The following is a 27,636-nucleotide window of genomic DNA, read 5'->3' as shown; positions in this document are numbered from 1 at the left end:
CTACCTTATCGGATTGACATGCCTATCGTAATTTCACGAAAAAAAGCGCATAAAGTTAGCAGTCTTTAAACATCCGCAGTCAACAGTATAATCAGAGGGGTATAACAACGAAATTTATTCCGAGCACGTAGGTCTCAGATAAGTCCGAGAGCACATGTAGGTTTATCTTTCGGTGCCTCTAGCGGTGAAAGATGGCGAACAGCGACCTGCCCCCCCCCCCCCCCCCCCCAGCGCCCATCGCCGCATCACCGGAACGGAAATCAGCACTTCACTATTGTCAGCAGACTCCTGCCCCACCACGCAGCTGAACTCTGGATTAAGTTCGTGTGCTGGCTGCTTCATTCTGTGGTGAATTGATGATCAGTTGCTTCGGTTGCTTTGAATTCGTCTCTGTGTAAGGACTGTGGGAAAACGTTACCGCTACACCTTTATAACAATTCTAAGGTAAAAATCTCAATACATACGAAATTTCTTTTTCTAAAATTGCATAGTGCCACTTGAAAGTGCTGACAAACTCTGTGCCCATTTTGTCAAGTACCACCAGGTAAGACTTGGATTGCAATTTATCCCAAACGCGTCGTTACACTGGCAACAACCGTTGCACACCTACCGCCATTTTGTCTGTGAAAGATTTTGGAGGGAAACTATTGACACATTTATCTTGGACACTGCAATGATTTTTTCTGTATTTAATTCGAGTAAAGTACGAATGTAAGAACGGATATTGTTCAGATTACGCCTTGAATTTCATTTTGATGCTTTTTATCGTACGTACATCATTGTACTGTATGGTATAAATTCAATTCTCAACTGTCACGTACACACGGGAATGTTCTCGCGTGACACTCACACTCGTCACAACTAACTTACCTAGAATATTCTGTCTCTCCTTAGAAATGGCTCGTACCAAACAAACTGCCCGTAAATCGACGGGAGGAAAAGCTCCTCGTAAACAGCTAGCCACAAAAGCAGCCCGCAAGAGTGCACCTTCGACTGGAGGAGTGAAAAAACCCCATCGTTACAGGTATGTACAAAATTTGATATAGAATTTGTCAGGAGATCAATTAATTGTGGCGAAATTTAGTAACGATTGCCCCTGGAAATTTGAGAGGCTAATGAGTAAATTTACTAATTTTCGCATCTTAGGCCGGGAACTGTGGCTCTGCGTGAGATCAGGAGATACCAGAAATCTACAGAATTACTGATCAGGAAACTACCCTTCCAGCGTCTTGTGCGTGAAATTGCCCAAGACTTCAAGACTGATCTTCGTTTCCAAAGTGCGGCAATTGGAGCTCTGCAAGAAGCATCTGAAGCTTACCTAGTTGGTCTTTTTGAAGACACCAACTTGTGCGCCATTCACGCTAAGCGGGTTACTATTATGCCCAAAGATATACAGTTGGCCCGACGAATTAGAGGCGAACGTGCTTAAGCATTGGTCGATTAAACGGCTGATATTGTAAACGTTATCACTCCATTCGTTTCCATTTTTTTTTTTTTTTTTTTTCAAAGTATTAACAATGCAGCTAAGTATGTCATGGTAATAGCAATCCCTTGTTACATTCATCGTATAATCGTCACTGCCAAACATGTACTGGGCACTAATACAATTATCCACAGGTGATAACCAATAGGTTACAGTAACTTGAAGCGTTTATGAGTATGTAGATTTGGTTGTTCAGAATTTGTCTTTCAAAAGTGGGTGACAGCAGAAACAACGGATCGGTTTTGTTAACACTCATTATTTTACTAAATATCACTTCTCATAAACATATATTAGAAAACGTAAGTGTATTAGTTTTTAGTTGAAAATGAAGTCTAAGTATAAGAGTGCTCTGCGATATTCTTTCATTATTTTGTAACAGGCAATTAACTTTTAATTGAAATATGAAAGAAAACTAATAAATCTTTTAGATCTCGTTCAGTTCAGGTTCGGTTTTGTCAAAATAAAAATAATTCACATCAATAGTCTGAAAGCGATGTGGACTATTTTTCTATAATGATATTCCTCCATCTTGCTAATTGTCCGTACATACAATATAAGCATATGAAACTTCCAGGCACTCGTAATCTGAAAACAATTACTAAGCTATGTAGAATAATTTGAAATATACATATAATTATTACGTAAATCTTGTTTATTACTCATTTTGTAAAACCCAACATTAATTTCAAAAACCTCCCATTCTCGGAGGAACAGCCGACCACGCAATTTCCAATATGATGCAATAGCATACATTTCAGCAACTCAATGAGGAACGGGAAAATCTCGCGGAGAGGTGGGGGGTTCAGGGAAATGCAGCATATCATTTGAACAAGTACTTGAAGTGACGTCTCATTAAATATAAACAGGATTTATAAGGAAGTGAGTGATGAGTCATTCTTTGACGCAACGTGAGAAAAATGAGTACTCCCACAGATTTCACCGGAATAAAGCATTGCGTGTGGTTTTACGCTGGGCACCTGGAAGTCGTGCAGGACAGAGCAATACACATATCAAGCATCATTGCTATTATTATTATTGTGTTGTTGTTATTATTATCATTGTGAAAATTCATCACATACTCCTGCTCTTGACACAGCGGATTCCTCCAATAAGGAAACGGGTAACACGCGAAGTTGTAAGGAAAACCGCGATTGGTCCCCTAAGACCCGCGTATAAGTTCTGAGCCATTCGCGATGCAGCTTCCAGAGTAGGGGGAAAACTCGGAGAGAGTACGAGAGTACTCACTGCCATCGAAGTAGAAGGAGTTAAAACTCAAGCTCTATATTTTCTAGCAAATTTCGTGCGTCAAAGGTGAGTTATCTTGACAGATTTTTGAAATTCTTACGCGACCTAACTTACTACTCGCGTTGGAGGATATCGGTATGAGAATTTTTATAATATTCACCAAAAAAAATCATTGTTTCCGTTCGACTTCACATCACGATATTAGCGTCGTCGCCATTTTATCGCGTTTCTGTTTTGTGGGCCGAGCCGATTTCAAGTATTGACATTTTTAGAGCACGCTGTTTCCGAGGTTGTTGAACTAGCGCAACTTCAATTTATTGTATTTCTGCGGACAATTTTATTCCTAAATATTTTACTATGTGTTATTATACCTAACAGAGTTCACATGACAAACTTAGTTCTGTCAAATCTCTAATTTTGATAACAGTGTTTAGATTGCTTCTGGAAATAATAGCTAAGCTCATGGTATAATATAGAACTTTGGCGTACCTGTTAACGGAACATCTCGAATTTTTCATCAAATTTTATACCAAATTCAATTCAGTTCAGTTACCATTGTTGTTAATTTTTAGTTTCCTAAGATATTAATGTATTTATTAAATTATTGCAGAGTCCTTTTTTTCTTTTACATTAGTCAATAAAATTGGCTGCCCGAGTATGTGATGTCATTCAGTAATGAGCTCAGCTAAAATATTGTTTACCGTGACGTCACCCCTATTTTTCCTCTGTTACACACTCACCTTACTTATTGTACATACTTTAAATTTCAGTTATAAGCCATGGCTCGTACTAAGCAAACAGCCCGTAAATCAACGGGTGGAAAAGCTCCCCGTAAACAGTTGGCTACTAAAGCAGCCCGTAAAAGTGCTCCCTCAACTGGGGGTGTAAAGAAACCTCATCGTTACAGGTAAATATCGGCAAAAAGTTTTGAACACAAAATTTGATGCAATTTTTTACCAAAAACTTTCAGTATTATAATACTGATTAAACTATTGAAATTTTCAGGCCGGGTACCGTAGCTCTTCGTGAAATCAGAAGATACCAGAAGTCGACTGAGTTGCTGATCCGGAAATTGCCATTCCAACGTTTGGTGCGTGAAATAGCGCAAGACTTCAAGACTGATCTGCGTTTCCAGAGTGCAGCCATCGGCGCCCTGCAAGAAGCTTCTGAAGCTTATCTGGTCGGTCTGTTTGAAGACACTAACCTCTGCGCTATTCACGCCAAACGCGTCACCATCATGCCTAAGGATATACAATTGGCTCGACGAATCCGAGGAGAGCGTGCTTGAAGTGGGGCGGTTGAATTTCATGCATACCAATTAATATTATTATTAATATTCATTATAATTGATGAAATCAGATGTTCATTGATATCTATATTGTCTCTTGTATTTTGCCTTGTATCGAATGTTTTAGACGTAATTAACACACGTACACACACACTCACACGCTCATTCGTACATACGCACTTGTATCCGATACATAAAGTTTGACTAATAACGGTTTTACTAACATTATTATTATGATTATTGTTACTACTATTAATTGTTCAAGCATATTCACACAGAGCAGCTGTACATATTCGAATACCACCATTCTATTGTCTCTCCTTTATTTTCACTGTAACGTTTAATAACATTTATCCAATGGCTCGTTAAGAGTTGATTTTGAAAATGTCAACTTTAATTGAATTCTTTCGATATTGCATTTAGATGTCATTGTTATTTTCATTATATTGTCGAACAAGATTAAATATTTCATACTTTTTTTCTGAATTAGCACTAAATTCAATATATTCCCACCCCAAAGTGAAGTAACTGAAGTGGTTGGGCAGTGTCATTAAACCCTATCATCATCACACAACATTATACAACAAGAGTATAAGTGTACTTTAGAATTTAAGTGTCTGTTTGTTTAGTACTAGATCAATTGTACTGGTCTCAGATTTGGTTATGTTTACGAATAAGTTACGTAATTGATTTTAATTTACTTGTGTGTTCAATTTTCTGTGCAGAATACATATTTCGTAAATAAATTCTCTAAATTCAGCTACCGTAATTGTTAACTTATACGTCATACCTCCTCACATTTTTTACAATATAAAATACAATAAACGGTTTTAGTTTGTCAATCACCACTTTTATTTCACAGAATAATATCATCAAAAATTGGTTTGCGACTCTGTTCAAGATATTCACACATATTCTAGCAACGTATTACTAGCGTTAAATTTTAATCCCTTGCGTGGATCTAATAATAACTACTCATTATCAATAACAGAACTTTATTTATATTATAAAGAATGAAATTAACATAATTTGTTTCATCAGTGAAATATGTTTTGATTATTGGATGCGATATTTGTAACGAAATAATTAATACTTGATTCGAGTGACAGAATTTGTATCTTGAACAGAGTATACACTATACACTATTCTATAGTTTTATTTAACAATCAAGATTATTCTATCAATATAATGCGGAATTATTAATTAAGTTGCCAATACATTTATACAATGGTGTTTGAAAAGGCATTACATTATTCTAGTTAAGTTTGTTAAAACTTGTTCACATGAAGATACTGGAGCCAGACGAATTGATACACTGGCAACAAGTTATTGCATAAAAAATCCATACATTACACATAACGTTACAGCTATTGCATAGTAATAACTCTTTTATTTCTTGGAAAATTTTGTGAGAGCGCATATGATAGGACGATATCCAATAAAAAAATAATAAGTAATTTAAACCTTTTCAAACAGTGCAGATTTTCAATAATAACCAAAGTAAATATGTAGTAATGGAACTGTCCCGTTCATAGTCGAATATTATAATTATATATACAGTTTCTCAATGAGTTATCAAATACATAATTTAACCAGGTTACCAAACAATCGAGGCTCCAATTTTAATACATATAAATTAATATATTAGAGGAGAACTAAGTCACAGGTATTTAGAAATAAAGAATCCTTGGGCAAAATGGATGAAACATTTCTTGTCAAGGGTCAGAATCGAATTTTGGTCACATAATTTACGTATCATTTAGTAGCATTACTACACTATTTATTGTAGCCAACTAGTAGTAAATGTGTTAATTAGTTCTACACAACACTGAGAAATATAATTATAATAAACATTTAATAAAAAGGCACCTAACTCACGTATACTGTACAATTTGTTGGTTGAAATGGAAAACTAATGAAGATTTACAAACAAAAATTACAAGTGTATCTTTACGTACAAACTTAACAGCATTGAATAGACATTTCATCGACCACTGTAGGCATTAAATACTGTCAGGCTACTCATACAAATTCCAATACTGCTCCTGACATGAGGTCAAGGTATTTTAAGCTGGATGAGACGCAATATACCTGCTCTGACTTGCACGTAGGGCTGCTTTTGCAGGTATATTCGTAAACAAATATTTTCTCAAATGAAGTTTTCGAATCAAAAATTAGATTTGTATTCGGAACAATATCATAAATTCTAACAAGGAGTATAACAAGTAATGTCTTTCTTCAAATGAGCATTAAATTTTGATGTGAGTAAGACATAACAAAACAATTACTATATCATATCGGTCTACCACATCCAATATATGATTTCTTCATTGAAAGATTATGTAAACTGTGAGGTAATGATAATAAATTGTTTATTAAACTCTTTCTTTCATAAATATCTACATTCTTGCTATAATTGAGAGACTAAGACAATGTATATTACAAATCGCAACATATCTATAAATAAATTGTATTTACAAATGGGTAACGGTCCTTTCCTGGTGATGAAGTTAAAAATTCAACCATAAGTTCCACATCATGCGTTCCTTCCAATGCTTCTTGTCAAATATAATGATAGACCATTAATTTGCTGTGAATATTTAAATGAATATCACTAAATCATAAACTAGAAAAGCTATATCGACATTATCATGGGTTAGCTGTATTTAGGCCATGAGAATTATTCAGATATTCTTACGATTCTTAATAACTGTGCACGTGATCAATATCACTTTCTTTATCACTTCAAATTAAATATAAAGACGTCGAATATACGTATACATTGTCTAGTACAATGTTGCCCTTCCAGTGCCGTATGTTAATTCATGATCTAATATCAATAGCTGCATTGAACAATTTTCTTCACATCATAACAAGAATTGTAATTGTGAAAAAAATTTAATATAAGCCATTGGAAAGAAGCATGGTGATGTCGTTAGTAGTACGGATGTAAACTCTACTGAGTGCTTATAAGCGAATGTGGTTGTTGTTTCCAGAGGCCGGGCCTCGCACCTGCCGTCTAGTCCTGGGTAAACATACGCAAGAACTGTTCGTTACTATCCATGATTAACGGATAGCTTAAACACATCAATTACTACAGTATGTAGTAATTAAATGGTATGATAGTTTGCACTTTAAATTTATGTGCACTTTTTTCAACAAAAGTATGCAGACAGAATATTAGACTCTTCTAAACATTTACCGCACGGCCAATTTTCTCATTAGACAACGGTTAGGATTAGAGAGCAAAATAGTTAACTTAAACTCTGGCTCGGATAACGATTTGGCTGAACAAATCTAGCAGAGTATTTCATAATTCAATTCTTACATGCACTAAGAGATGCACGAAAATTCGGGACGTCAAAAAACTGAGAAAACTGGCGTAACCAATCAATTACAGTTATATACATCACGGGTAAATACAAATATGGAAAATTAAAATTCTATTGAAAACATCTATATTACAATTTAGTCTAACTATATTTGTATTCATGGTTCACCTTTCGATAAAAGATAATCAGAATCATAGACGAATTTTGATTTTATATGCGTTTTGATTCAAATATTCCTGGCTACATTGTTAGTAGCTTATCATGTTCACTGGCCAAAAAGTACGAAATTGTCACACACATAAACAAATTGGTCAAACTAATGAAGAACATATAACGTACATGAAATATTCATGAAAATGATTTAAAGGACGGACGTTCAAATTCACCATAAAATAATATATCCTATAAATTTTATGTATCTACACTAAACATTGATTTTAGTTTGAACATAAATAAATTTTCTTAATTTCCGACATTAATGATAACAATAACAGTAATAAAAGTAAAATTAATAATAATAATAATGATAATAATAACAATCACGAATGCTATTCTATTCAAGATATTCACTGAGTATTAGTTTCAATACATAAGTAACTACGTATTAAAAACATCGAGATAAGGAAGAGAATGACTGCGTGAAGTGACTTGAGAATAATCAGAGCAGAAAACTGTTTATAGCTGCATGTTATCGTTGCATTTGGCGATGTTGTTATTTTGGAGTTAATTGAGGCGTTCATCAATCGAAGTAGAAACTGATACCATATAGTACGAATTTGTTTCAATTGTTTAAAAATATCTCAAATTTTATATAACACACAAGTGTGGCTTATATTCATGTGAAGAATTTTAGCTAATTTTTAATAGCAAGCTAATAATAATCCAGCAAAATTACAAATTTGAGCAGTGAACCTATACATATATTATGCAGTTTAAATTCTAGAATCAGGTTTGTACTATGCTAAATTCTGTCAAACATTATCATTGGAAGTTTAAATTGATCATACGGCTACAGTGGTATGATGATAAACCAAATATTAAACGCGATATGAGAGATGTGAAAATGTTTATGTAGATGGAGGAATTGAAGCTTAAAATAAAATCGTTATATTAAAAAAGCACAACCAGCGTGTTTAGAGTAAGTACAAATTACAGTTGGTATCATATACTCCATCAGATTCCAACAATTGTTGTCTAGTTTTAAACTCATATTTTCATTGGGATTGAACACTTTGTAGATAAATGCAAATATTTATAGCTTAGTTTAATTTGAATTATCTTTAAGCAATCGGAATGCGAATGGAGTATGTGGTGCTCTCCCGCAAGTACAAATATCCTATATTGCAAAAAGGAACAACATAATCCTATAGATTGGATTAGTTAGCATTACCTGTAGTGATCCCGCACTGCCTGATCCTCTCGAGTTGAATTGCGGCATGTGTTTAGCTTACTCTCCAGGGCCTGTGATAACAAAAACAAATTGTTACAATCCTGAAGGTTTTGGAGATTTATAACATGTCTTGAAACAGATTTAATTATCCTATGCTGTTTTATTGCTTGAGTTAATGAAATAGTACCATGCAGAATGTATGTATTACCTCTTAGTCAATGTGTAACTTATTCTAGGATAAAGAATGTGAATTTATTCTAGGATAAAGAAATACCTTCATAAAATCTTTGTTTGGCCTTTTGTTTCAAATCGAACAACTTTTCTAGCTTTAAATTACAATCGATTGTTTTGTATCGGTAACTTTGTGTCTTGACATTCCATCATACGACATGTGGGAGCACACGGATTGCCGAGACACAAAGTAGTAGTAGAGCTTTAGTGTGGAAGAATCGATTGTTGTTAAAACTAAAAGCAGATAAGCATGCAAACGTAAAGAAAAAAACCAAATAAGGACCTGCAGCATATGGAGGTATGTGGTAGTAAAGTGGGGGAGTATCAGGCATCAGCATTTGGCGGGCCTGGGCTGCTGCTGGATACATTGAGTAGGTGTCTGAACTTGAATTGATGGTTTACCAGCGGATGGAGTAGAATTGGTCTTTTTTCCACCAGGGCATGAGCACTTTATCCTTCTACAGTCCATGCAGACCCACCTGTCAAGCTACCAACACACCAACTAACTACCAGCTACCAAAGTATCTATTTGTAATGGAATTTTAATAGGTATCTCGTAACATCTAAACGAAATATCATATATAAAAATATATGTGATAAACCAGCCCCTGTAATCTCCTCGTTTCTAGTGGATACGATTTCATTTAGTACTATGCCCTGGTATGTCCTGCTCGTAATGAAATTTTGTACACTGTTTTGGTACTAATGGTTGTACGTGAGTGGACAAAAGGATCATGGATTGTAGTTCAAATAAACAGAAATGTTACAAAGAATTTTCTTTGATTTCTCAAGATTTTCAATACGACAGATTCAAGAATTATAATTGAAACAAAAATTCGGAATTCTCAGAGAGACACTGTACAAAAGCCATGCTGCTAGCTACTATGACATTATAGAGTACATGAATATACTGGGAAAAAAATTACATACAAATGTACATATACAACAAAGCTTTACACACCATGCAGAATGTAGGATATTTCATCCTCGGTGAAACTTACCCCAACTTTTCGCATCAGATCCCCAATCATGTTCATTGCCAGTATCCTTGTACAGGGTGCCAGTGGTGGATTCATGTTATTATTGTTGTTACCAATCATACCTCCAATTACTCCATTTCCAACTATTTGTGAAGAAAGATAAAAACATGTTACAATTTGTTTTCCAAGGTAAAACTGTAACTTTCTATCTTGTGGCTGCTTGGTTTCGAAATGAACTACTAATATTCGTATCCCTAATCTGATTATAAAATAATATCTGAATTACAGGCCAAATTCTCCCATTAGTCGTGTAACAAATAAATGCAAAATACCACAACCTCCACATTGGTGAGACAAGCACACTATAGGATTTTAATACCAGTAAAAAATTTCACTGGATGGAAATAAAACAAATTTGAAATAAAAACGACGTTTTATTAAAATCATAATGTATGTATATGTATGCATAATATTAAAGGCATGCAATAATGTGAAAGTATAATGGAATAAAGAGTATATAAAATACATATCGTAATTGCATATAAAAATTCTCAGAGATAGGTATAATGGCAGTGTTAAATTTCGAAGCTATTATTTTTCGCACTATTGGCCTGAGAGACATTCTATTTGGAGTTTACTTACATCTCGCATTTTCAGCAAGTATCACAGTTGTTGATAAAGAACATTGTGAAGGTTGTAATTTTTTTCTAAGTTATGACCTTGATATTTTCAATAATGTACAAGTATCGTTGATACAAAATTTTTCTGTACCAGATATTAGAATTCTTACAAATAAATTTTTCAAACAATGATTTATCTGCTATGTAAAACTGCGTGTCAAGTCGCAAATGTAAAATAGTACAGCAATAAGCATAAAATTATTTACAGAACACAGAAAGTCTTAACTTGTTTCCAATAATCTTTAAAAAAGAAAGAAAGGAAAGTCCTATACATTTTACAAGTTTAGAACATATATGTTATTTTTGATTTTCTGCTGAAATTTGGTACGCCATGTAAACCAAAAAATATATATGTCAGAGAAGGGGGAATGGTGTTAAAAGTAGCCGATGGTTTTCAACAAAATCGTCGAACCAAGATTATCACACAGAGTACAGGTGGATATTAGGCGTATAAAAATTAAACAATTATAAACGATATCAGTACATGGATAGAGTAATCCATCTAAATTCTAAGCTCAAAATTTATCCTTCTATGAAGTTTTCGGGTAACTTTTGGGGATGAAGATCTCTTGGCTTTTATAGGGGATTTTTTACCAGAGGATAACAATTCAGTTATAGTCATAAAACTAGATATTGTCTTCGTTGTATGAACAGCACTATGCATCTTACTCTTTAATGGTGGAGCTGTTGTATGCGTTGTAGGAGGTATCGTTTGGGGTGTGGAAGGACTGCTGGACGGTGTGAGTGTCTCCAGTTCCACCTGAAGCTTGTTGCTATCCACAATACTACGTACTCTGTCCACAGATTTGTCATTATCCGGTTGGTGTCGTTCCTGTACTTGAATTTCTTGCTTCAAGTCTGTAAATCGATCGTGACTAGTTACAAAATATTTCTATGAAAAGAAGGAATAATTGGTTACACCAGGTTTCGTACATGCCACTCACCTCTAATTTCATCCATAAGTCGCTGTACCATTACCTTCAAGCCTTCCTTCTCATCCAACTCAGATTCGAGTAATGCATTTCGTTCGATGGCTAAATTACACTTTGCTTCCATTTCTTCTTCCGTCACCATATTAACTCTACGATAAAAAAAATTAATTTTTTCTTTCATTAAATTAAAACCTTATCTAGAGATAAGTCTATCTAATCATTCAACAGGACAGTGCACTCTCAATACTCTTTTGTTACATTGGAAACAGTCCTAGTCTGCATCCTGCTGTGTCACGTTGGACATACGTTATTCATGGGGGGTTCAAAGATAACTGATATATTAGTATTGATTACGAAGTGTGTATAGAATATTACAAATGGAATCACGTGAATTCAAACAGTGATATCGCTAATTTTTTATTTCAGAGGAAGATATGTCTGAATCAAAATAATTAAAATGGAGTCATGAATTGGAGTTTTTTAATTTTGAACCTCCACTAGGATTTCTTGAGAATTCTGTATCAATTTGAGGTTTGACCATTTAATTATTCTGTCTTAAGGGTTCTGAGAACAAGAAATAGATGCTTATATTAATTTTTGCAATTAATTTTCACAAGTACCTTTGCGCCCTTTCCAGATCATCATTCTTCTGTTCTAGTTCTCGTATATATTTAACCAATTGATCTTGTCTAGATTGAAGATCGTGTGCTTTTGCCTGAAATGCAGCACAATCAATTGATTGCTGATCTAACCGAGCCCTGAGCTGTTCAACTTCCGTAGCAAGCCGTGTATTTCTTTGTCGGAGTTCTCTATTTGCCTTTTCAGACTGTTCAAGCGAAGTTTCTAGTTCTTTTTCTAACATTTGTGAATTTTCTTGGAATTCTTCCAACTCACGTTCCGTGTCCTCTTTCCTGTGGTACAATTATTATTTATTTTTTTAGTTATAGTTACTGAATAGCTGAGAAACAGGGGAGGGCACAATCATAGAACAGGTAGCGGAAAGTTTGAAATTGCATTGAGTGATAATACCGTTGATGTAGCTGATGCGCCAGCTCCATCCAGTATTGAATTTCTTCATCCTTATTCGAAAAATGAGGCAGATCGATCTCCATCATTCTGCCAGTTTGCGATTTTTCTTGTATCCAAATATTCTATCTTTTTAATAGGTTTTACGTGAGTCCGTTATTAGCTGTTCGTTGTTGTGCGTAAAATACACAGTAGGTAATATTATACAGAAGGGCACATTCTGTAAGTAAATGATACCACAAGGTTAGGATTAAATTCTAAAAATTTTAACATTACTGATTGATAGTTCACAAATTGGAGGTAAAACTTACTGCAATATTTTAAACACAGGTATCACTAAGAGGTGAAATTGTTAAAAACTTGTAACCTTTATATACGATAAACTTGTCAATGTGTATAAAACTATTGAAAAAAGTCAACTTTGTATTAAGTATGTAATGGTGGTACCTCGAATATCGCAATACGTTTGACATTTGGCAACGAAATAATTCTAATATAACCAAACGTATACGTATAATTAATCGCTAGCTCTTCAGGATATGTCATCAATTTCTTCGTGGCAAAATTAACTCGGCAAAGAGCGTTGAGAAGCGCGAAGGTCGCGAGCGCTGTTAGTTATAATAACTTGATAAAAACAAATAATCGCTCATTGGCGATGTTGAATGAAAAGTGGAAGCATTTGCATGTGACATAAATGTCATTGCTAATTAATGAGTCACTCAATGTCCTGCCCGATACGGAAACATCGTGCCTTCCGTTTATATATTGCCAACGCGGCTCGACATCGACAAAATTTCGAAACAGACAGTAAGCTTCAAGCGGCAATCTGTCGCTCAATATTCATGAAATTGTACTCACATTTATCTAAAATTATCAACACGATACGCCGAGTAGATGTTTACTGATCGCAAAATGGCAGCACGCGAAAACCACTCATCTCGAACGAACAACAGTTCGAGATGGCATTCGAGGGAACAGGTTGCTCGTGTACACGACCTAACCTCACCTTACCCGATTTCTCTCATCAAGCATTGGGTATACAGACACTAGACTTACCTGAGATTTTACTTTTTCCATACTACGGATCGTAAGGGACTCTACCGATCCCTTGGTATATTTACGTTGGCGTACCTGATCACTCCGGACTGATTCGTTGACTTCTTCGTCTTTTTTTTCTTTTTCCGTTTGACTATTCCCCCGAAGAGGATGTACAAGATCCGTTGACTGAAGACTGTTAAAGACGATTACCCTAGTAGGGTTTTTGTGTGGATTTCCTGGATTTTCAAGAATTGTGTCTGAAGTGGCTTCCGCCGATAAAGAAGGTACCGGACCGCTAACAGGGATTCTAATGACCATAGACCCACCCAAGCTCGCTTATCTGTCTTGAAATTCTTCCGACCACGACCGGTCGATCGGAATTATCGTTTACTCGTTCTCCTTAGAACAGAATCGACTCTATTTTTCACATCGCTAATGGGCAAAATATGTATGCGAAATACTTAGATATTTCATGGAAGTCTAGAAAGAAATTGCTTCAATCGAAGTCTGTATCGCTTCGTATGCAAAGATGGCCCCTCGAACTGCGTAATTTGAGTCAACATAATTTGTGTATTTTGCCGTTTACCGTATCCGTTGACTGAAGATATTTATATAAGCTTACCCCGATAAAATATAGATCAATCAAATGTCCTGCAATTTCATACCATTTATTCACTTCAATTCATGCAAAAACACTGATGTTAATAGAAAAACTGTAATTTAACAGTTACCGACTGTTCGAAATTTTTTCAAACGGGAAAGACGCAGTTTGGGAAGAGTAGAATCAGGGTCTTACTATGCCGGCTCAGAGATATTTTTAAATTGTGACAATGGATCAATTCTAGAATATGTGTAAATACAACAGTACTACGCGTTATGCCGTCGAAGATGACGTCGCATGTTCTTGAACGATGAATCATAATTAGCTTGCAGGTACATACATACAGTACGTAAGTCAGGAGAATTGCAGCTATGTATTCTTTTATGGAATGATCTTGTTGCGTTCTTTGACCGTCGTGATGACCTCATGTACGATTATAGCGGCCTGCTTTTGGCAATTAAGTGGCTAATCCAAGTTAATAAAGCCGCCAAATGGTCGAAAGGAAAGCTGTTCAAGGCCAAACTTCGTAGCATTCCTTTTATAGGCACTTCAATATACTGAAATACAACTACGGAACACCTACACACGAACTTATTTTCAAAAAATCGTGAATAATTATGGAAAATACCCAGGATGCGATCCTGGTCGAATTGGCCAAGATGGAACATCTTTTACGTGATAAGTTGATCGAATTACAAATGAAAACGGTAATTGGTTAAAAAATTTCAATTTCATTTTTTATCACGGTACTATCCAGAACTTGAAACATTGCACTGATTATAAAAGGAATTATAAAAACTGATCAAATGATTTATTCTTCGACATGATCAAAGAATAACGTGGAGGAGATGCAACGAGAGCTTGCACAAGCTCGCCAATCTTTGTATGAAATGGAACGACAAGCCGAGGAGGAAAGACGACAGTCTGAGCTGATGCGAGCTCAGTTAGACTTTGCTATGGCAGCAACTAGGCGTTGGGAAGAGGAAAAAACTGTTAGCAGGTGTCAACAAGTTCAGTCGACAATGTATTCAGAAACTATAATAAGAGAACGAGATTCTCTGCTTCATCAGACTAAAAATCTACAGTTAGAAAATATGATGCTAAAACAGAAAATTCAAGAAATCGAAACCATCAATGCCAACAGAGGATCAATTGAGGAGAATTTCACAGAGATGAAAAATAAAGTATCACTCGTCATCAAAACTGCTACTAGGTGATGTTCAAACTTTCGGAACGCTGTAGATAATGAATTAGGCTGATATCAGGGCTGTGATTTAAATCGTTATTCGTAATCATTTTGATTGTTCATCATTCAAGTCACATCTGATTTATGCTCGTTTGATATCAGTTGCCTGATTATCTAGTCAAGTGTACAAGGGAATGTTCTAGTACTCTGAACATTTAGCTTCATTCAAATGTGAACGATTAAACATTGATTTTAGCGAAATTGAAAAACTACACCAGGATCTTGAAAATCTACAGATTTCTGTAAATGCAGCGAATAAACTTAATGGGCGACTCCAAGCTGCGGGTATGTGTAAGCACGCAATAGAGGAGAAGTACAAAGCAAAAATTCGTGAATTAGAAATTAAACTGAACCCAACGAGTCAGTTTGGTCAATGAATCTTGACATGGAGTGTCGCACAGGTGTCTATTTTTAATAATAATAGAAACAATAATAATAACTTTTATGTATTAAAATTCTACTAATGTATAATGTTATTAGAATATAAAGTAATTTGTAAATGATGTAATTTGGATGGGCAATATTTAATTTACCACCGGACTATTAAAAATTAAATTAGATTAACAAAATTGAGGAACAAGTTACTTTAAACTTTGAATTTGAACGACAATAACAGGATAGTGGCAAAAGGCAGGGCTTCTTCAACGAACATACACACACGCACACAGAGATATGTAGGATTAATATAAAATGTATTATTGTTTGTATATTCGGAACTGAATTGAACTGGATCGAAAGATAAAAATCCGAATATCGTTAAGAAAATGTAAAAAGCTGTGACAACAACCAGCAATTAATAATGAAATTCCCTATAGTTACTCTGTACATAAATCCCTACCAGCATGTATACAGCAGAAAAATTTCCGCGGATCTCGTCATCTGCCAATATCTACTAGGTGAAAACTTTTATGAATTACACATACCAATTCATCACCTTTAAAATCTACTACTATAACTTTTAGATTGAGTAATTGTTTTTAAAAATCGATAATATCGCATGATGCAGGAATTGCATTTCATTGTTTCTTTTTTTTGAAATTTATTTATATATTTCTTACGAGTATAGTTATTGAACTAAGAATTAATGCGGCTACGTAGTAGTATCATGTTATGTGAATTTGTTATTATTAATTCGGTGTAAAAGCTATTTCGTTTATAACGATCACGATCTCTGTTTGTATCGCACGGACACAGGTAATTATTGAAGTGCTTTCTTCTATCAATAATTAAGTCGTTTTTGTTTTACATTAATATATTGCGGAGACACACACTGTTTCAGTTTGAACGTGAAATAGCGCGTTACATCGCCATGATATGCAAGTTCCTATTTAGTTACAAATGAAACAGCCTGTATTTGTGTTTCGTACATGGTTTTTCGAAGTTCCATAGTATTACGTGGTTTAATGTTGACGCATCGCCACTGTACACCAATCGAAGGAAATCGAGGACGATCAATGAGAGTAGCTTCAGTGTCGAATAAAAATTTAATCATGGCATAATGAACTCTCAACAAATGCTAAACAAGTTTAAAAATGTGGGAAAAAAAAAAACTAACGACACATTTAAGCAGCAATCACAGCCCGGGCACAAACATAAGACTAATGACACATCTCATGCTTTTGAACGTATTAATTCGAATGTGTCGGGAAAGGCAACAGAAACCTAGCTTGGTCATTTTTTCCCCTAATCCTTCGATCAGTGGAAAGGATTTATAATGAATAATTTATAAAAAAAAAAAAAAAACACCACCAGATGATGAAACAAATTTGCTGTCAAAGAATAAAATGTTGGAGTACGATATCGAGCAAGCGTGTAGCCTCGTTAAACGTTAATTTTGTTCGACAAAAAGAACGCAAATTTAAAATAGAAGTACATGAATGAGCCTCGATAAAGTATGTATCTGGCTTGGCGGGTCAGAGTATGGAACAACGGGCTAGCCATACTGGTGGCTTTCTCGATATCTCCGGAGCTCTCAACGCATGACCACCAGACTTCGTTGGATTTGATGCTTCCTGTATAACAAAATATTTATACAATGTTAAAATTGTCATGTTTTGGTACTCGAGTATCCCAAGTCAAGCATTGATACGCATGTTATAATGTTATTCTACCATGTTAAGTCAGTTTGTGAATCAAGAAGATCTAGAATATAGTTGACATTACATTTAAATACACAAATACATATCTATACAGTAAAAGTGGCTGAATGTGTGAGGCTGATTCGAAGCATTGAGTATATGTATAGGAAATTGTTAGTGATTAATAAGTTGGAGAGAAAATAGTGCTTAAGTTACCTTCTGCCAATATAGACCCGCACCGTACAGAGAGAAAGAGACATGGGAAACAGAGAAATGACAATTATTAACAGTACAGATACACGAATAAGGCAGTGTAAAAGCAACAACTCAGTGACGACTGACCAGTGTTTAATTACCATTTAAAATGAATGTAAAAAATGATTACACTTCCGTGACTTACCAATTTCTTTTCCGTTTTGGCTTTAATATCACGGGCGAGGGTGTAAAAAGCTTCTTCAACGTTAATACTGGCCTTGGCGGAAGTTTCCATGAATTTTATACCATACTCAACTGCCAATTGCTCTCCTCTCTGCTTTGAAACCTGCCTCCTATCTGCGAGATCACATTTGTTACCCAATAGCATTTTTTCAACATCTGCTGATGCATTTTCTTCGATGTTGCGAATCCAGTTTTTTATATTCTCAAAACTCCTTTCGTTGTTCACATCATACACGAGCATTATACCCATCGCACCACGATAATACGCTGTCGTTATTGTCCTGAACCTCTCCTGTCCTGCTGTGTCCCTGCAAATAAATTAACCGGTCTCAAGAATCGCAAAAAATTATAACGTGCGTAGAGTTCAAGAAAAAATTGTCAAAATAGTTGGATTAGCATTTCATATTTTTTTTTGTACAAGTGGCTTCACTATCGGGAACAGACTCGTATGGTACATAACGGCAAATAGATCACTAACGGAAAAAAATAAACATTTAGTATTATCAGAACCTACCATATTTGTAATTTGACCTTCTTGTTGTCCAAGTCGATGGTTCGAATCTTAAAGTCGATTCCTGAAATAATGAATACATGGGATGAGAGATGCAGTGACGGTTATGTCTGTTGATATCTGGATAATTAGTGGTAAGATAATTGGAGGCACAATGTACCTCTTTGTTAGGAATAAAAAACCTCTCATGTACACCAAGGCTAAGCAGGGCAGAGTCTGAGACACCACACCCTTGGTGAGTGATAAATAATAGAGACTAGATTGTCAAATGTAATATCGGCAGGAAGATACGTGAGATAAGACAAATTTCGGGAATAGAAATGGTGTAACTAGTGTAGAGACATGTACGTGTACTTACCAATAGTGGAGATGAAGGTCGTGTTGAATGCATCTTCGGAAAATCTGAACAATACACAAGTTTTGCCTACGCCCGAGTCCCCGATTAGTAGCAACTTAAATAAATAGTCATAGGTCTTTGCCATTTTAAGAAATACAATATTATCGAATCACCAACTATCTACACTAAATTTGCTTCGCCGTGCCCGGATGTTTCGTCGTCGTTGTCGCCGTCGTCGTTGGTCGTCGTCGTGTGGTGGTGGTGGTGGTGGTGGTGGTGTGGTGGTGGTGTGGTGGTGACGGTGACGGTGGTGGTGGTGAAGACAGCTGGTTATACAGTCTACTTGGGTCCTTCCCGGAAATCTACCCGCCGTAGATGCCACGCATTTATCGATGGTATAATCACTCGGATTCCCGTACCCAACTATCAGTCACAGCAACAGATAATTACCTATCTATCCGCCAAGCACAGAAGTTATTTCCGCGCCAATTAACAAAGGAAATTAATCACATCAAACATCTGTCACAGAGAAGCAGCGATGACAGCCACTCAACAGCACAAGTTTGTCACGTCATGTTGTCGAACCTGTTTCAAGACAGGGTTACAAAGTTTAGTTTCTTCCGCCGTCAATGTTGGTAAAAGTGTTTGGTGATTTTTACAGAATTGGACAACTGTTTTCGTCTCATTAAGTTCCCGTCACTCTTCTCATGTTTTTGCATAGCTCATGTTGGAAATGGTCGGTTTCGTGAGATGCGTGACCATGCGTGACTAACATTTCTATTCTAGGGTGACAAGGACCATAGTTTAACCATCCCAGGCAGATAACCATGGGAATCCCCAAGTTAACAAACTTCTCAGGTTTTTCTGTCTTACACTGTGCTCTCGATATTCATTAGTCTTCGCTTTGTAAATTGTTGTATACGTTGCCGTTGGATTATTGTAATAGCGATCGATTTGTGCGTTAATGATCAATTTCTTGACGTCTTACTCCCTTACTGCCTTCAACCAAACCTTCAACCATCAACCATCATGGTAAAGAATTTTTATTACACTAATTCCGAGTATATTTAAAGCGGCAGCGATACTTTGACTATATCTCACTGATCTGTATTCGCATACGACATATTTGGCATATTATTTTCTTAATTGGTTTTGCATATTTTCTAAAACTTGGACTTGTTTTACCTCGTATTTTACAGAACATCAGTCAACTCAGTTTGTCAGTTTACCCAGAACAGGTTCAACATTCTTTGAATGAAGCTATTGCATTCCAACAGAATTTATATGAGCTATCAAGCGATTGGTTATACTACGAAAACGATCAACATGAGTTTTTGAAAAAAAATATACGGTATTCGCTTTTCGGTGCACCGGAGACGGATGCCCCATCAACGGATATAGTTTGTTGTACAGGAGATCCAATTCAAACAGAGCTGTTGCCTGAGCAAGAGAAGTTAATTGATATGATATATAGTCGGATACTTGAAGTGAATAGATGCAAGAACTCTCTTCACGTTGGCGTAATATTTAACGTCTTGTGCAATCTTGAGAAAAAAGAAAAACCGTATGTGGCTCCAGTGCCAGTATTTAAGGTAAAGAGATGTATGGAACGAGAGGAAAACCTGAAAATTGGGCCATATGCTCCAGGTTCAGCCAATAAAATTGGTAGAACAGCTCTCTACCATTACTGCGTTAATTATATCGACTCAGAGGGGCGGATTTATAAAAACTGGACAGATTATGTAACCAACAATACACTTCCTAAATGTATGATGGTACTTCCAATGGGTGGATTCTATCAAGCAAATCCACTTGAAAATAATACAACTGATATAACTCATGTTTGGGTTGAAATTGGCCCAGCTCCAGGGGCTGCTAAGATTTTATCCTGCCTTGATGTCGCAAGCACTGTCTTAGGGATTGGAGCACTCGGCATTACTGCGGCAACTCTGGCAGCACCCGCTATCATTGCTGCTCCTGTGGTTGTAGCAGGTTTGTCAATTTTTCGTTGAAAAAGAAATGCAACTACTTTCAAACACAATGAACAGGACTATTGGGTAACTAATTAATGTATTGATCTAGAATTTCTATAATAATTATTTACTAATATTTATTTTCACTTACTGGGGATTTCAATTACAGAATTGAATTACAAAAAAAACTTTTTGAAGATTTGACCATAGTCAAACTTCTTAGGAATACAACAAATCAGCACATGGACGAGCTTCACAGAAAGATTTCATGTAGAATCTGGAATTTGACTAGAATATTGAAATTGTTATGCATAATATCTCAAATTCATTCATGTCATGATCTACGCATGGTTTGTTTCCCTAATACAAGAACAACATTGAAATATAAATTCATCATTTCGTTACGTTTTTATTTTATAATTTTATATCACGTTTCTAAATGGGCTTATTAAGGTATAGTTAATTGCATATCATTAACAATGGTAACTGAAATAATGAAAATGGTCGTTCTTTAAAAGTCAATAAAATTTTTGTTGTAAAACATTGTAAAAATATTAACTAAATTTTCGAAAGACGTCTAGTCATGTGATAGCACAAAGTTGGTAGCATCACTAAATTCCATTGAAAATTAAATTTTTTTCAAGTACCTTTGAACAAATTGAATCGTAAACTGTTCCAACCATAGGTTCTGTTTGCGGTGCTGTAAGTGGGGTCTACGCAACGGTCAGATCTGGCCAGCAATTGGCAGACCGTCGTCAACACCAACAGTCTATTTCTGTGCTTGATGAAACAGCACGATCCGCTTGGCTGGGTATTGTAGGTGGTGTAGCAGGAGGTTTAGCAAGTGGGTCTACAATGATTTTGAATAAGGCAGCACGGGCAGGTTTGACAATAGGCAAACTAGGCCAGACTACTTATAATGTAATCTCTGTTGGTAATATAATTATAAATGGTATGGGAATTGGTAATGGAATCTACAATATATATATGAAGTATCAGAACAGAAAAGAAGTTTCTGTACTTGATGTAACCCAAGTAATGGCGCATGTATTGTTCTTTGGTAATGCTGTGATGAATTTTCAAACGGCTAAGACTATAATCAATAATACACAGCAACAAGTGCTTCAAGATTATGAACAATCACTAAGAAGTAACAGACACAAAAAAGCTTTCAGACGAATCAGACGTAATACTCAGGCATCTAGCAGCGACCAAATCACCGGAGACTCTGAAATCATTCGTGGGATCCAATCGATTCAAAATAAGGATGATTTCTTTGCGGGAGTTGTTAAAAACAGAAAAGTATTTAGCTCGTCGAACGCTGAAGTCACGTTCAAAGATGGTCATGCTATGATCAATAACCATGTAAAATTTGATCCAATTGAATTGTCTCAGCAACCACAGCAAGTAAGAGTCAATACTGTGAGAGCTGCAGAGCCTTTTCGTGTATCACAGAGTACCATACCATCTCCGACAAGAATGCCAGAGTCAAACTATATAAGGCAACTTAACTTGATCAGAGAAAGTCTTGAACCTTTCAAGGACTGTTCACTATCTTCAATACCTTTTCAAACTATACATATTGGAAAGCTTATAATTGATATGCAGAACTTTAGTGAGAATGAATGTACCAATTTAATCACAAAACTAGCAAACATTGCACAATATATTCTTAGAGAAATCAGAGATTTTATAATGGAGTCAATGGATAAATTAATGTACCATATTTGGACTGTGTATGTAAGACCAAAAGTTGAGCGTTTGTTTGCCGATTTAGAAATAGATGCTAGCCACATGGTTCGGTGCGATCATCTAGCACAGTTTTTCTTCGATACTGCACGTGCGATAATTGACGACATATATGACGGAATAGGTAATTTCTTGGAGGAAATAAAAGTGAGCTTTTCAAGAAGCTCTGAGTTGCAATCAGAGGCTGCTGTCTGTAGTATTTGCTCGGGGTATATCCTGAGCGATTAATACTCACTTGCTTGAGTTTTCACCCAAAGATTGAGCATGGTGCCTTAAAAATACCGAATGCAACTGATTAATATGAATCAATCACTGCTCACGATTAGTAGCATCACTAAATAGCGATTATTTAGTTCTGATCATGTTCATCCATAAACCAAGTTGTATTATCCTAATGATTTTAGGACTGAGGTAAACAATATAATCATTTGCATAACATAAGTTTCAAACATCTTAAAATTTATTTGTATTGTCACCTAAAAAAATATACATATTTTTATATGGAAAAAGTGTTGAGTTGCGTTTACGCATGTGTAAAATTCCCTTAATCTAAAAGCTAATGGCTATCCATAAATTGGATATCCGACAGAAGGAGGACGGTGTTTGGTAGAGGCCTTGGTTGTGGACTTAAGACCATAAAAGTTTGCCTCTCGACATCGACGTTAGTTCTGAAACATTTGATCATTTATTAAACATCATTAGACACACGCCACCTTCTACTTAGATCAAAAGGTACAAATGAATACGCACACGCATACAAAGCCTGCCACATTGGTCTGTACAACGTCATCTTCAGGGGAATCAGCAAACGAGACTGAGAGTAAGTGATGGAGCAAACTTGGGCCTGGGGTAACAGCTACAAGTTTTGTCAAATTATCTTCCGCTTTCATTCCTAGAGGCATACATGACGCTGGCAGCATCGGAGCTCCCACCTTGTAGAGCCTCGCTTCGCTCCATTTGACTTCAAAGCTGTGAGGGTAGAGTGGAGTTCTAAAGCCGTAGAAATACTCGCGAACTCTTTTATCCCGTGATTCGGTCCTTAAAGATTTACTCCTCTCAACAACGCCACCGCTTTTTGGGAGGAAAACGACCTTCACAAAGTCTGGCATATCTCTGACTAGTTCATTATAGAGACGCTCTTGATCGAGCACTAAAATCGCGTCAACTTCAAAAGCCTGCGCAGCATGAGTCAGTAGTTTATAACCGGCACCCTTGATCCAGCCGCAAGTGTTTATAACGATTCCTGAGGCCTTAGCTTTCTTATTGGCTTGAAGTCTATCTGAACAGACTTCAGCCAATCGTGAAACTAAGAGATTGTACAGTGCAGTGTTTGCGCTCGGACTGGAGTGGCCAAAGTGAAAGACAAGCGGGGCTTGTTGACTGAATCCTTCGACAATGTTCGCCGGTCTTTCTACTAATAAAGCTCCAACTGTTCCAGGTATTGCTATGTCTCCTTGACCGACATCAAGATCAACAAAAACTGGTCTTCGCCCCATTCGAACTGCATAATTTAGCAACAGTCTGCAGAAAGTGGATTTCCCCACATCTCCGGGCCCTACAACCATTGTTATAGGTCCAACTGTATCTTCTTTTTCTGCTGTTTCACGCATTCGCTCCATCGCCGCATGGCAGTTGAGGTAAACGCCCATTGGCGTCTCTTTGGCTACATATATCACATCTGTCTTTCCCACCAGTTCTAAAACGCATCCTTGCCATGTGAACACTGCGAGCTTTGCACCAGCAGTGAATTCGTATTTTTTTCCTTTAACTAGTTCTGTGCCAAACACTTCGGCAAGACCGCTCTTCAGCTGAAATCGTTATAAGAATTTTATAGCTCGATGTTCAGTGGTCAGAGGATAGATTATAAAAAGGTTTAAAATGTGAATATAGACTTTTTTTCTAAATTAGAACGACGTTGAAGAACGATTTGTGAGTGATTCAGTTTTGATTCTCACAATCAAACGGTACGGTGGGAGTCCCGATCCACAGTTCAATTTCTCTCTATCTTATTCTTCCCTCTCGTTGCATAAGGTCGAGCCCTATCGTCTATTCTATCTCTAACCACCGTACCGTTTGAGGGTCAGGAACAAAAGCCCAAGTCGAGAACAACAACCAGAAATCAGTGTTAAGTGAACGCAAATAAACCTTTGATACACAGTTTTCTAACCTCTAAAGTAACTTTTTCATTCTTTTGTTCAAGTTCGAACCGTAGCTCACAGTCAGGTTCGAGCTTGTATTCTTGCGTCGGAGCTTTCTCTTCCGTCATTGTTGTTCCAAGTACGGTTGTCAATCAAAAAGGTTCAAAACGTAAGACTACTGTAAAACATTCCGTCACTTCAAGTTCACACCGATTTGTATCGCACTTCATTCACACAGGTGACGTCAAAAAAAATCTCATCCAATTCTTTCCTTCATGGAAATTCGCTCGCTGATAAAATGAAATGGATGAAACGGAACGAATGATGCGAATTTCTGTATCGTCTATGATTACTACACTGACGTTTGTGAACGCAATATCGTGATACCTAATAGTGTTCTCTAAAAAAGATGTCGTCATTTCGACCAAAATTTCGTCAAAGAATTGAGACGAATTTTTTCAGTGACTTTTAAATTTATGGCAGTGATTTTTTGAAATATAGTTAATTTGAATTGAAGAGTTGAATTATTTTTTTCCGTTTTAGCAACATGTATTAAACAATACGTTGAAACAATATGCGTTGACTGCATTGATTTATGGTGTTCAAAATACGTGCAATATCTTTACATCCAGTTAGTGCTGCTGTTGGCGGTATTCGAGAGAACTAAGTACGATTAAAGCCCGCATTTCTGCTTGAGTATACCCACGTGCTAGCTAAATATATTTCGGGCGATAGTTTGTGGTTTATCTGCAAGGAAACGTCAACTGTCAAATCGCGTTTGTGTCATGGAGTCGAAACACGACGAATTACTTTTACAAATTTTGAAGGATGAACTGAACATAACCAATTTTTTGAACACATTCTTCGGTTTTATGTACAGATGGTAATATGCCAGAATTGAACGTCTAAGGACTTGGATTAGGAACGGTATTCATAATTCATAATGATTCAAGACTGTTACTTTCATTATTTTCAGCACTGACTTTTACGTTGAATCGACACAAGACCAGAAGTTGGGTTTTCTCCCAGGAGTTGCTGAAGATTTAGTCTTAAAAATCTATCGAAAGTGGAAAAGTAAATATGAAACCGACCATATGTCCAGATCGGAGGCCCAGGCTCAAATTTCAGAATTGGTGGAAACCACTGAAGTAGTAGAAGTAGAAGTCGAAACCAGTTGTAGCCAAGTAGACGACGAACCAATGAAGACTTACAAAACGCCAGTACAGCCGTCTGATAGCTACAACGGAGCTGTTAGAGAGAATTACACTTGGTCCCAGACGATAAGCGACGTTGATGCACTTGTGAACATTCCGTCAAATATTGAAACAGCGAAAGACTTGAAGGTTGATATAACAGCCCAGAGAATAAGTATAGCTGTGAAAACGGAACGCCTTAGAGAAAATAATACTTTGGACAAGTATTCTGATAATGCAACAGACTCTGAATGGATCGTCATCTTCGACGAAGAAGTCAGCTTTAAAACGCAGAGAGAGGAATCTATGTGGTGCATTATACCTGGGTATTACGTCCATGTAAGCTTTCAATTTTATTTGATATGATTTGCAGATTTTATTCAAATTTAGCAGCGGCTCTTCTGTTAATAGAAAATGGTAGTGAAAGAAATCCGAGATATTCATTTTTCAATTAAGATATGACAGCATTCTATTGATACCTAATAAAATTGTACAGATCCACTTGGAAAAAGCAACCGAAAGATGGTGGGAGGCTCTGACTAAGGGTGAGCCACACATTGATTTGACTAAAATTGATTGCTCCCGTCCAATTGAGGACCTGGGAGCGAATGAACAGATGAAAGTTCAGGAACTTATGTGGAATCACCAGCAAAAACTTCTTGGAAAGCCGACGTCTGAGCAATGTGTGAGTACGATGATGGAACGATTTGTGTTGAGACGGAGTCGACTTTTTTATGCAGCTGAATTTTGTAAAAACATATAGCACTGATCGCTCGTTTCTTTCAATTTTTTGTTACAGAATTTAGAAAAAGTTTTAAAAAAAGCGTGGAATGCTGAGGGATCTCCATTTAAGGGCACCGAATATGATCCAAGCGTGCTTCAGTATAACTAAAAATTTGACTTGCCAGGAAAGTAAAGTCAAAACTGAGGTTCAAAGGCCAAAACCACTGAAAACAAAATAGGTACATTGATTATTTGAATATTTAGAACACATTTATGTTAATCGTTTTTGCATTTTAACATTTTACTGTCATCAACGGGTCCGTATTTGAAAACGTGTTTTTCTCCCCCCTGGCTCTTTTATTTTGCGCGAAACGACAAACGAAATGAATGATAACATTTTGTATTGTACAAGATACTATCGTGTATAAAAAAAAGTACAAATACATACTATATTTACTTATTGTCGTAATCGTAGTCAATATCTGGCAATTATTGTAAGTCTCAACTATTCGGGTAAAACAATATGATATGTATGACGCGTTATTTAACGAAGAGACTTAATTAGTCCCTTATAATATAAATGCTGTAAAAGACGACTGAATCCCCAAAAATTGACACCAGACAATGGAATACCGGAGTCAGAATTAGTCGTGCTGACGCTCTGGTGACCTACTTATGCATATACGGCCACAGAAATGCTCAACCAATGTAGAGCAAATGCAGCGTTAGCTGTAAAACCCGTTAACTTATTGGGTAAATGTGGCAATTTTAATTTTACTTTGACCAAAAATTCGGCTGCCGCACGCCTTGGCGGGCATTCCGTCGCGCCTAAGCATGTTTATATAACGGTGCCCTGGTATCACACACGTCGTTTAATCTGGTCTAATTCCGAAAACCAGGTACATTCGTATCTATTGCCTATGGCAAAAAAGAAAGAAAGAAAAGAAAACTAGCAATAATGATTAAAACGAAAAACGCATGAAAATGGAAAAAGTTGCGAACACGGTGCAACAAGAAGAGAAAA

At 36.3% G+C, this 27,636-nt stretch overlaps 7 protein-coding genes and 1 pseudogene across 15 annotated transcripts; 5 read left to right on the top strand and 3 right to left on the bottom strand.

Annotated features, from left to right (window-relative positions):
- The first annotated feature begins 292 nt into the window (after positions 1 to 292).
- Positions 293 to 2,129, top strand: LOC124405793 (histone H3.3A). 2 transcript variants are annotated; one of them, XM_046881000.1, is made up of 3 exons: positions 293 to 444; positions 895 to 1,024; positions 1,147 to 2,129. In XM_046881000.1, exons 2-3 carry the CDS (start codon positions 897 to 899, stop codon positions 1,427 to 1,429), a joined length of 411 nt encoding a protein of 136 aa, XP_046736956.1. In that variant the 5' UTR covers positions 293 to 444; positions 895 to 896; the 3' UTR covers positions 1,430 to 2,129. The 2 variants fall into 2 exon arrangements, with proteins under 2 accessions (XP_046736956.1, XP_046736957.1); XM_046881001.1 differs by having other exon boundaries at positions 392 to 441; positions 896 to 1,024.
- Positions 2,130 to 2,646: 517 nt separating this feature from the next.
- On the top strand, positions 2,647 to 4,775 carry LOC124405792 (histone H3.3A). Its single transcript, XM_046880999.1, has 3 exons — positions 2,647 to 2,794; positions 3,499 to 3,635; positions 3,734 to 4,775. Exons 2-3 carry the CDS (start codon positions 3,508 to 3,510, stop codon positions 4,014 to 4,016), a joined length of 411 nt encoding a protein of 136 aa, XP_046736955.1. The 5' UTR covers positions 2,647 to 2,794; positions 3,499 to 3,507; the 3' UTR covers positions 4,017 to 4,775.
- Positions 4,776 to 5,835: 1,060 nt separating this feature from the next.
- On the bottom strand, positions 5,836 to 13,593 carry LOC124405783 (nuclear distribution protein nudE-like 1-B). 6 transcript variants are annotated; one of them, XR_006929138.1, is made up of 9 exons: positions 13,446 to 13,593; positions 12,591 to 12,807; positions 12,182 to 12,472; positions 11,574 to 11,710; positions 11,299 to 11,487; positions 9,971 to 10,092; positions 9,253 to 9,456; positions 8,739 to 8,809; positions 5,836 to 6,606 (listed from the first exon to the last, which is right to left on the bottom strand). XR_006929138.1 is itself a non-coding variant. In XM_046880984.1 (8 exons), the coding sequence occupies exons 2-7, from the start codon at positions 12,674 to 12,676 to the stop codon at positions 9,301 to 9,303; spliced, it is 981 nt and encodes a 326-aa protein (XP_046736940.1). In that variant the 5' UTR covers positions 12,677 to 12,807; positions 13,446 to 13,593; the 3' UTR covers positions 5,836 to 8,809; positions 9,253 to 9,300. The 6 variants fall into 6 exon arrangements, 4 of the variants coding, with proteins under 4 accessions (XP_046736940.1, XP_046736942.1, XP_046736943.1 ...); XR_006929137.1 differs by lacking the exon at positions 5,836 to 6,606 and adding an exon at positions 6,972 to 7,041; XM_046880984.1 differs by having other exon boundaries at positions 5,836 to 8,809.
- Positions 13,594 to 14,409: 816 nt separating this feature from the next.
- On the top strand, positions 14,410 to 16,211 carry LOC124405794 (annotated as a pseudogene).
- Positions 16,212 to 16,507: 296 nt separating this feature from the next.
- On the bottom strand, positions 16,508 to 19,411 carry LOC124405791 (ras-related protein Rab-8A). 2 transcript variants are annotated; one of them, XM_046880997.1, is made up of 5 exons: positions 18,858 to 19,411; positions 18,503 to 18,563; positions 17,951 to 18,296; positions 17,767 to 17,769; positions 16,508 to 17,484 (listed from the first exon to the last, which is right to left on the bottom strand). In XM_046880997.1, the coding sequence occupies exons 1-5, from the start codon at positions 18,979 to 18,981 to the stop codon at positions 17,386 to 17,388; spliced, it is 633 nt and encodes a 210-aa protein (XP_046736953.1). In that variant the 5' UTR covers positions 18,982 to 19,411; the 3' UTR covers positions 16,508 to 17,385. The 2 variants fall into 2 exon arrangements, with proteins under 2 accessions (XP_046736953.1, XP_046736954.1); XM_046880998.1 differs by lacking the exon at positions 17,767 to 17,769 and having other exon boundaries at positions 18,858 to 19,410.
- Positions 19,412 to 19,693: 282 nt separating this feature from the next.
- Positions 19,694 to 22,999, top strand: LOC124405780. The gene is made up of 3 exons (XM_046880980.1): positions 19,694 to 19,868; positions 20,036 to 20,828; positions 21,495 to 22,999. The coding sequence occupies exons 1-3, from the start codon at positions 19,866 to 19,868 to the stop codon at positions 22,784 to 22,786; spliced, it is 2,088 nt and encodes a 695-aa protein (XP_046736936.1). The 5' UTR covers positions 19,694 to 19,865; the 3' UTR covers positions 22,787 to 22,999.
- LOC124405781 (protein CLP1 homolog) lies at positions 22,703 to 25,044 on the bottom strand. Its single transcript, XM_046880981.1, has 3 exons — positions 24,726 to 25,044; positions 23,309 to 24,366; positions 22,703 to 23,226 (listed from the first exon to the last, which is right to left on the bottom strand). Exons 1-3 carry the CDS (start codon positions 24,822 to 24,824, stop codon positions 23,115 to 23,117), a joined length of 1,269 nt encoding a protein of 422 aa, XP_046736937.1. The 5' UTR covers positions 24,825 to 25,044; the 3' UTR covers positions 22,703 to 23,114.
- A 325-nt stretch (positions 25,045 to 25,369) lies between these two features.
- Positions 25,370 to 27,044, top strand: LOC124405784 (nudC domain-containing protein 3). Of its 2 annotated transcripts, none has more exons than XM_046880988.1 (4): positions 25,370 to 25,579; positions 25,658 to 26,228; positions 26,386 to 26,574; positions 26,689 to 27,044. In XM_046880988.1, the coding sequence occupies exons 1-4, from the start codon at positions 25,482 to 25,484 to the stop codon at positions 26,779 to 26,781; spliced, it is 951 nt and encodes a 316-aa protein (XP_046736944.1). In that variant the 5' UTR covers positions 25,370 to 25,481; the 3' UTR covers positions 26,782 to 27,044. The 2 variants fall into 2 exon arrangements, with proteins under 2 accessions (XP_046736944.1, XP_046736945.1); XM_046880989.1 differs by having other exon boundaries at positions 25,373 to 25,579; positions 25,673 to 26,228; positions 26,689 to 27,042.
- Positions 27,045 to 27,636: the final 592 nt, after the last annotated feature.

This window comes from Diprion similis, chromosome 4 (genome assembly GCF_021155765.1).
Source record: "Diprion similis isolate iyDipSimi1 chromosome 4, iyDipSimi1.1, whole genome shotgun sequence".
NCBI classification, from domain to species: Eukaryota; Metazoa; Arthropoda; class Insecta; order Hymenoptera; family Diprionidae; genus Diprion; species Diprion similis.
This window is presented reverse-complemented; position numbering and strand designations above follow the sequence as displayed.

Bases quoted from the DNA above. Each gene is read 5' to 3' on its own strand.
- LOC124405793 (XM_046881000.1), top strand. From the start codon at position 897: ATGGCTCGTACCAAACAAACTGCCCGTAAATCGACGGGAGGAAAAGCT. The intron at 1,025-1,146 runs GTATGTACAAAA...TTCGCATCTTAG, and splicing joins AAAAAACCCCATCGTTACAG to GCCGGGAACTGTGGCTCTGC.
- LOC124405792 (XM_046880999.1), top strand. From the start codon at position 3,508: ATGGCTCGTACTAAGCAAACAGCCCGTAAATCAACGGGTGGAAAAGCT. The intron at 3,636-3,733 runs GTAAATATCGGC...TGAAATTTTCAG, and splicing joins AAGAAACCTCATCGTTACAG to GCCGGGTACCGTAGCTCTTC.
- LOC124405783 (XM_046880984.1), bottom strand. From the start codon at position 12,676: ATGATGGAGATCGATCTGCCTCATTTTTCGAATAAGGATGAAGAAATT. The intron at 11,711-12,181 runs GTACTTGTGAAA...TTTTTATCGTAG, and splicing joins GATCTGGAAAGGGCGCAAAG to AGTTAATATGGTGACGGAAG. The intron at 11,488-11,573 runs GTGAGTGGCATG...ATCGATTTACAG, and splicing joins ACTTATGGATGAAATTAGAG to ACTTGAAGCAAGAAATTCAA.
- LOC124405791 (XM_046880997.1), bottom strand. From the start codon at position 18,981: ATGGCAAAGACCTATGACTATTTATTTAAGTTGCTACTAATCGGGGAC. The intron at 18,564-18,857 runs GTAAGTACACGT...TCATTATTTCAG, and splicing joins GACCTTCATCTCCACTATTG to GAATCGACTTTAAGATTCGA. The intron at 18,297-18,502 runs GTAGGTTCTGAT...ATTTATTTGCAG, and splicing joins AAGGTCAAATTACAAATATG to GGACACAGCAGGACAGGAGA.
- LOC124405780 (XM_046880980.1), top strand. The intron at 20,829-21,494 runs GTTTGTCAATTT...TTCCAACCATAG, and splicing joins TGCTCCTGTGGTTGTAGCAG to GTTCTGTTTGCGGTGCTGTA.
- LOC124405781 (XM_046880981.1), bottom strand. From the start codon at position 24,824: ATGACGGAAGAGAAAGCTCCGACGCAAGAATACAAGCTCGAACCTGAC. The intron at 24,367-24,725 runs GTTAGAAAACTG...TAACGATTTCAG, and splicing joins ATGAAAAAGTTACTTTAGAG to CTGAAGAGCGGTCTTGCCGA. The intron at 23,227-23,308 runs GTGCGTATTCAT...CAAATGTTTCAG, and splicing joins GTGGCAGGCTTTGTATGCGT to AACTAACGTCGATGTCGAGA.
- LOC124405784 (XM_046880988.1), top strand. From the start codon at position 25,482: ATGGAGTCGAAACACGACGAATTACTTTTACAAATTTTGAAGGATGAA. The intron at 25,580-25,657 runs GTAATATGCCAG...CAAGACTGTTAC, and splicing joins TTCGGTTTTATGTACAGATG to TTTCATTATTTTCAGCACTG. The intron at 26,229-26,385 runs GTAAGCTTTCAA...AAAATTGTACAG, and splicing joins TACCTGGGTATTACGTCCAT to ATCCACTTGGAAAAAGCAAC.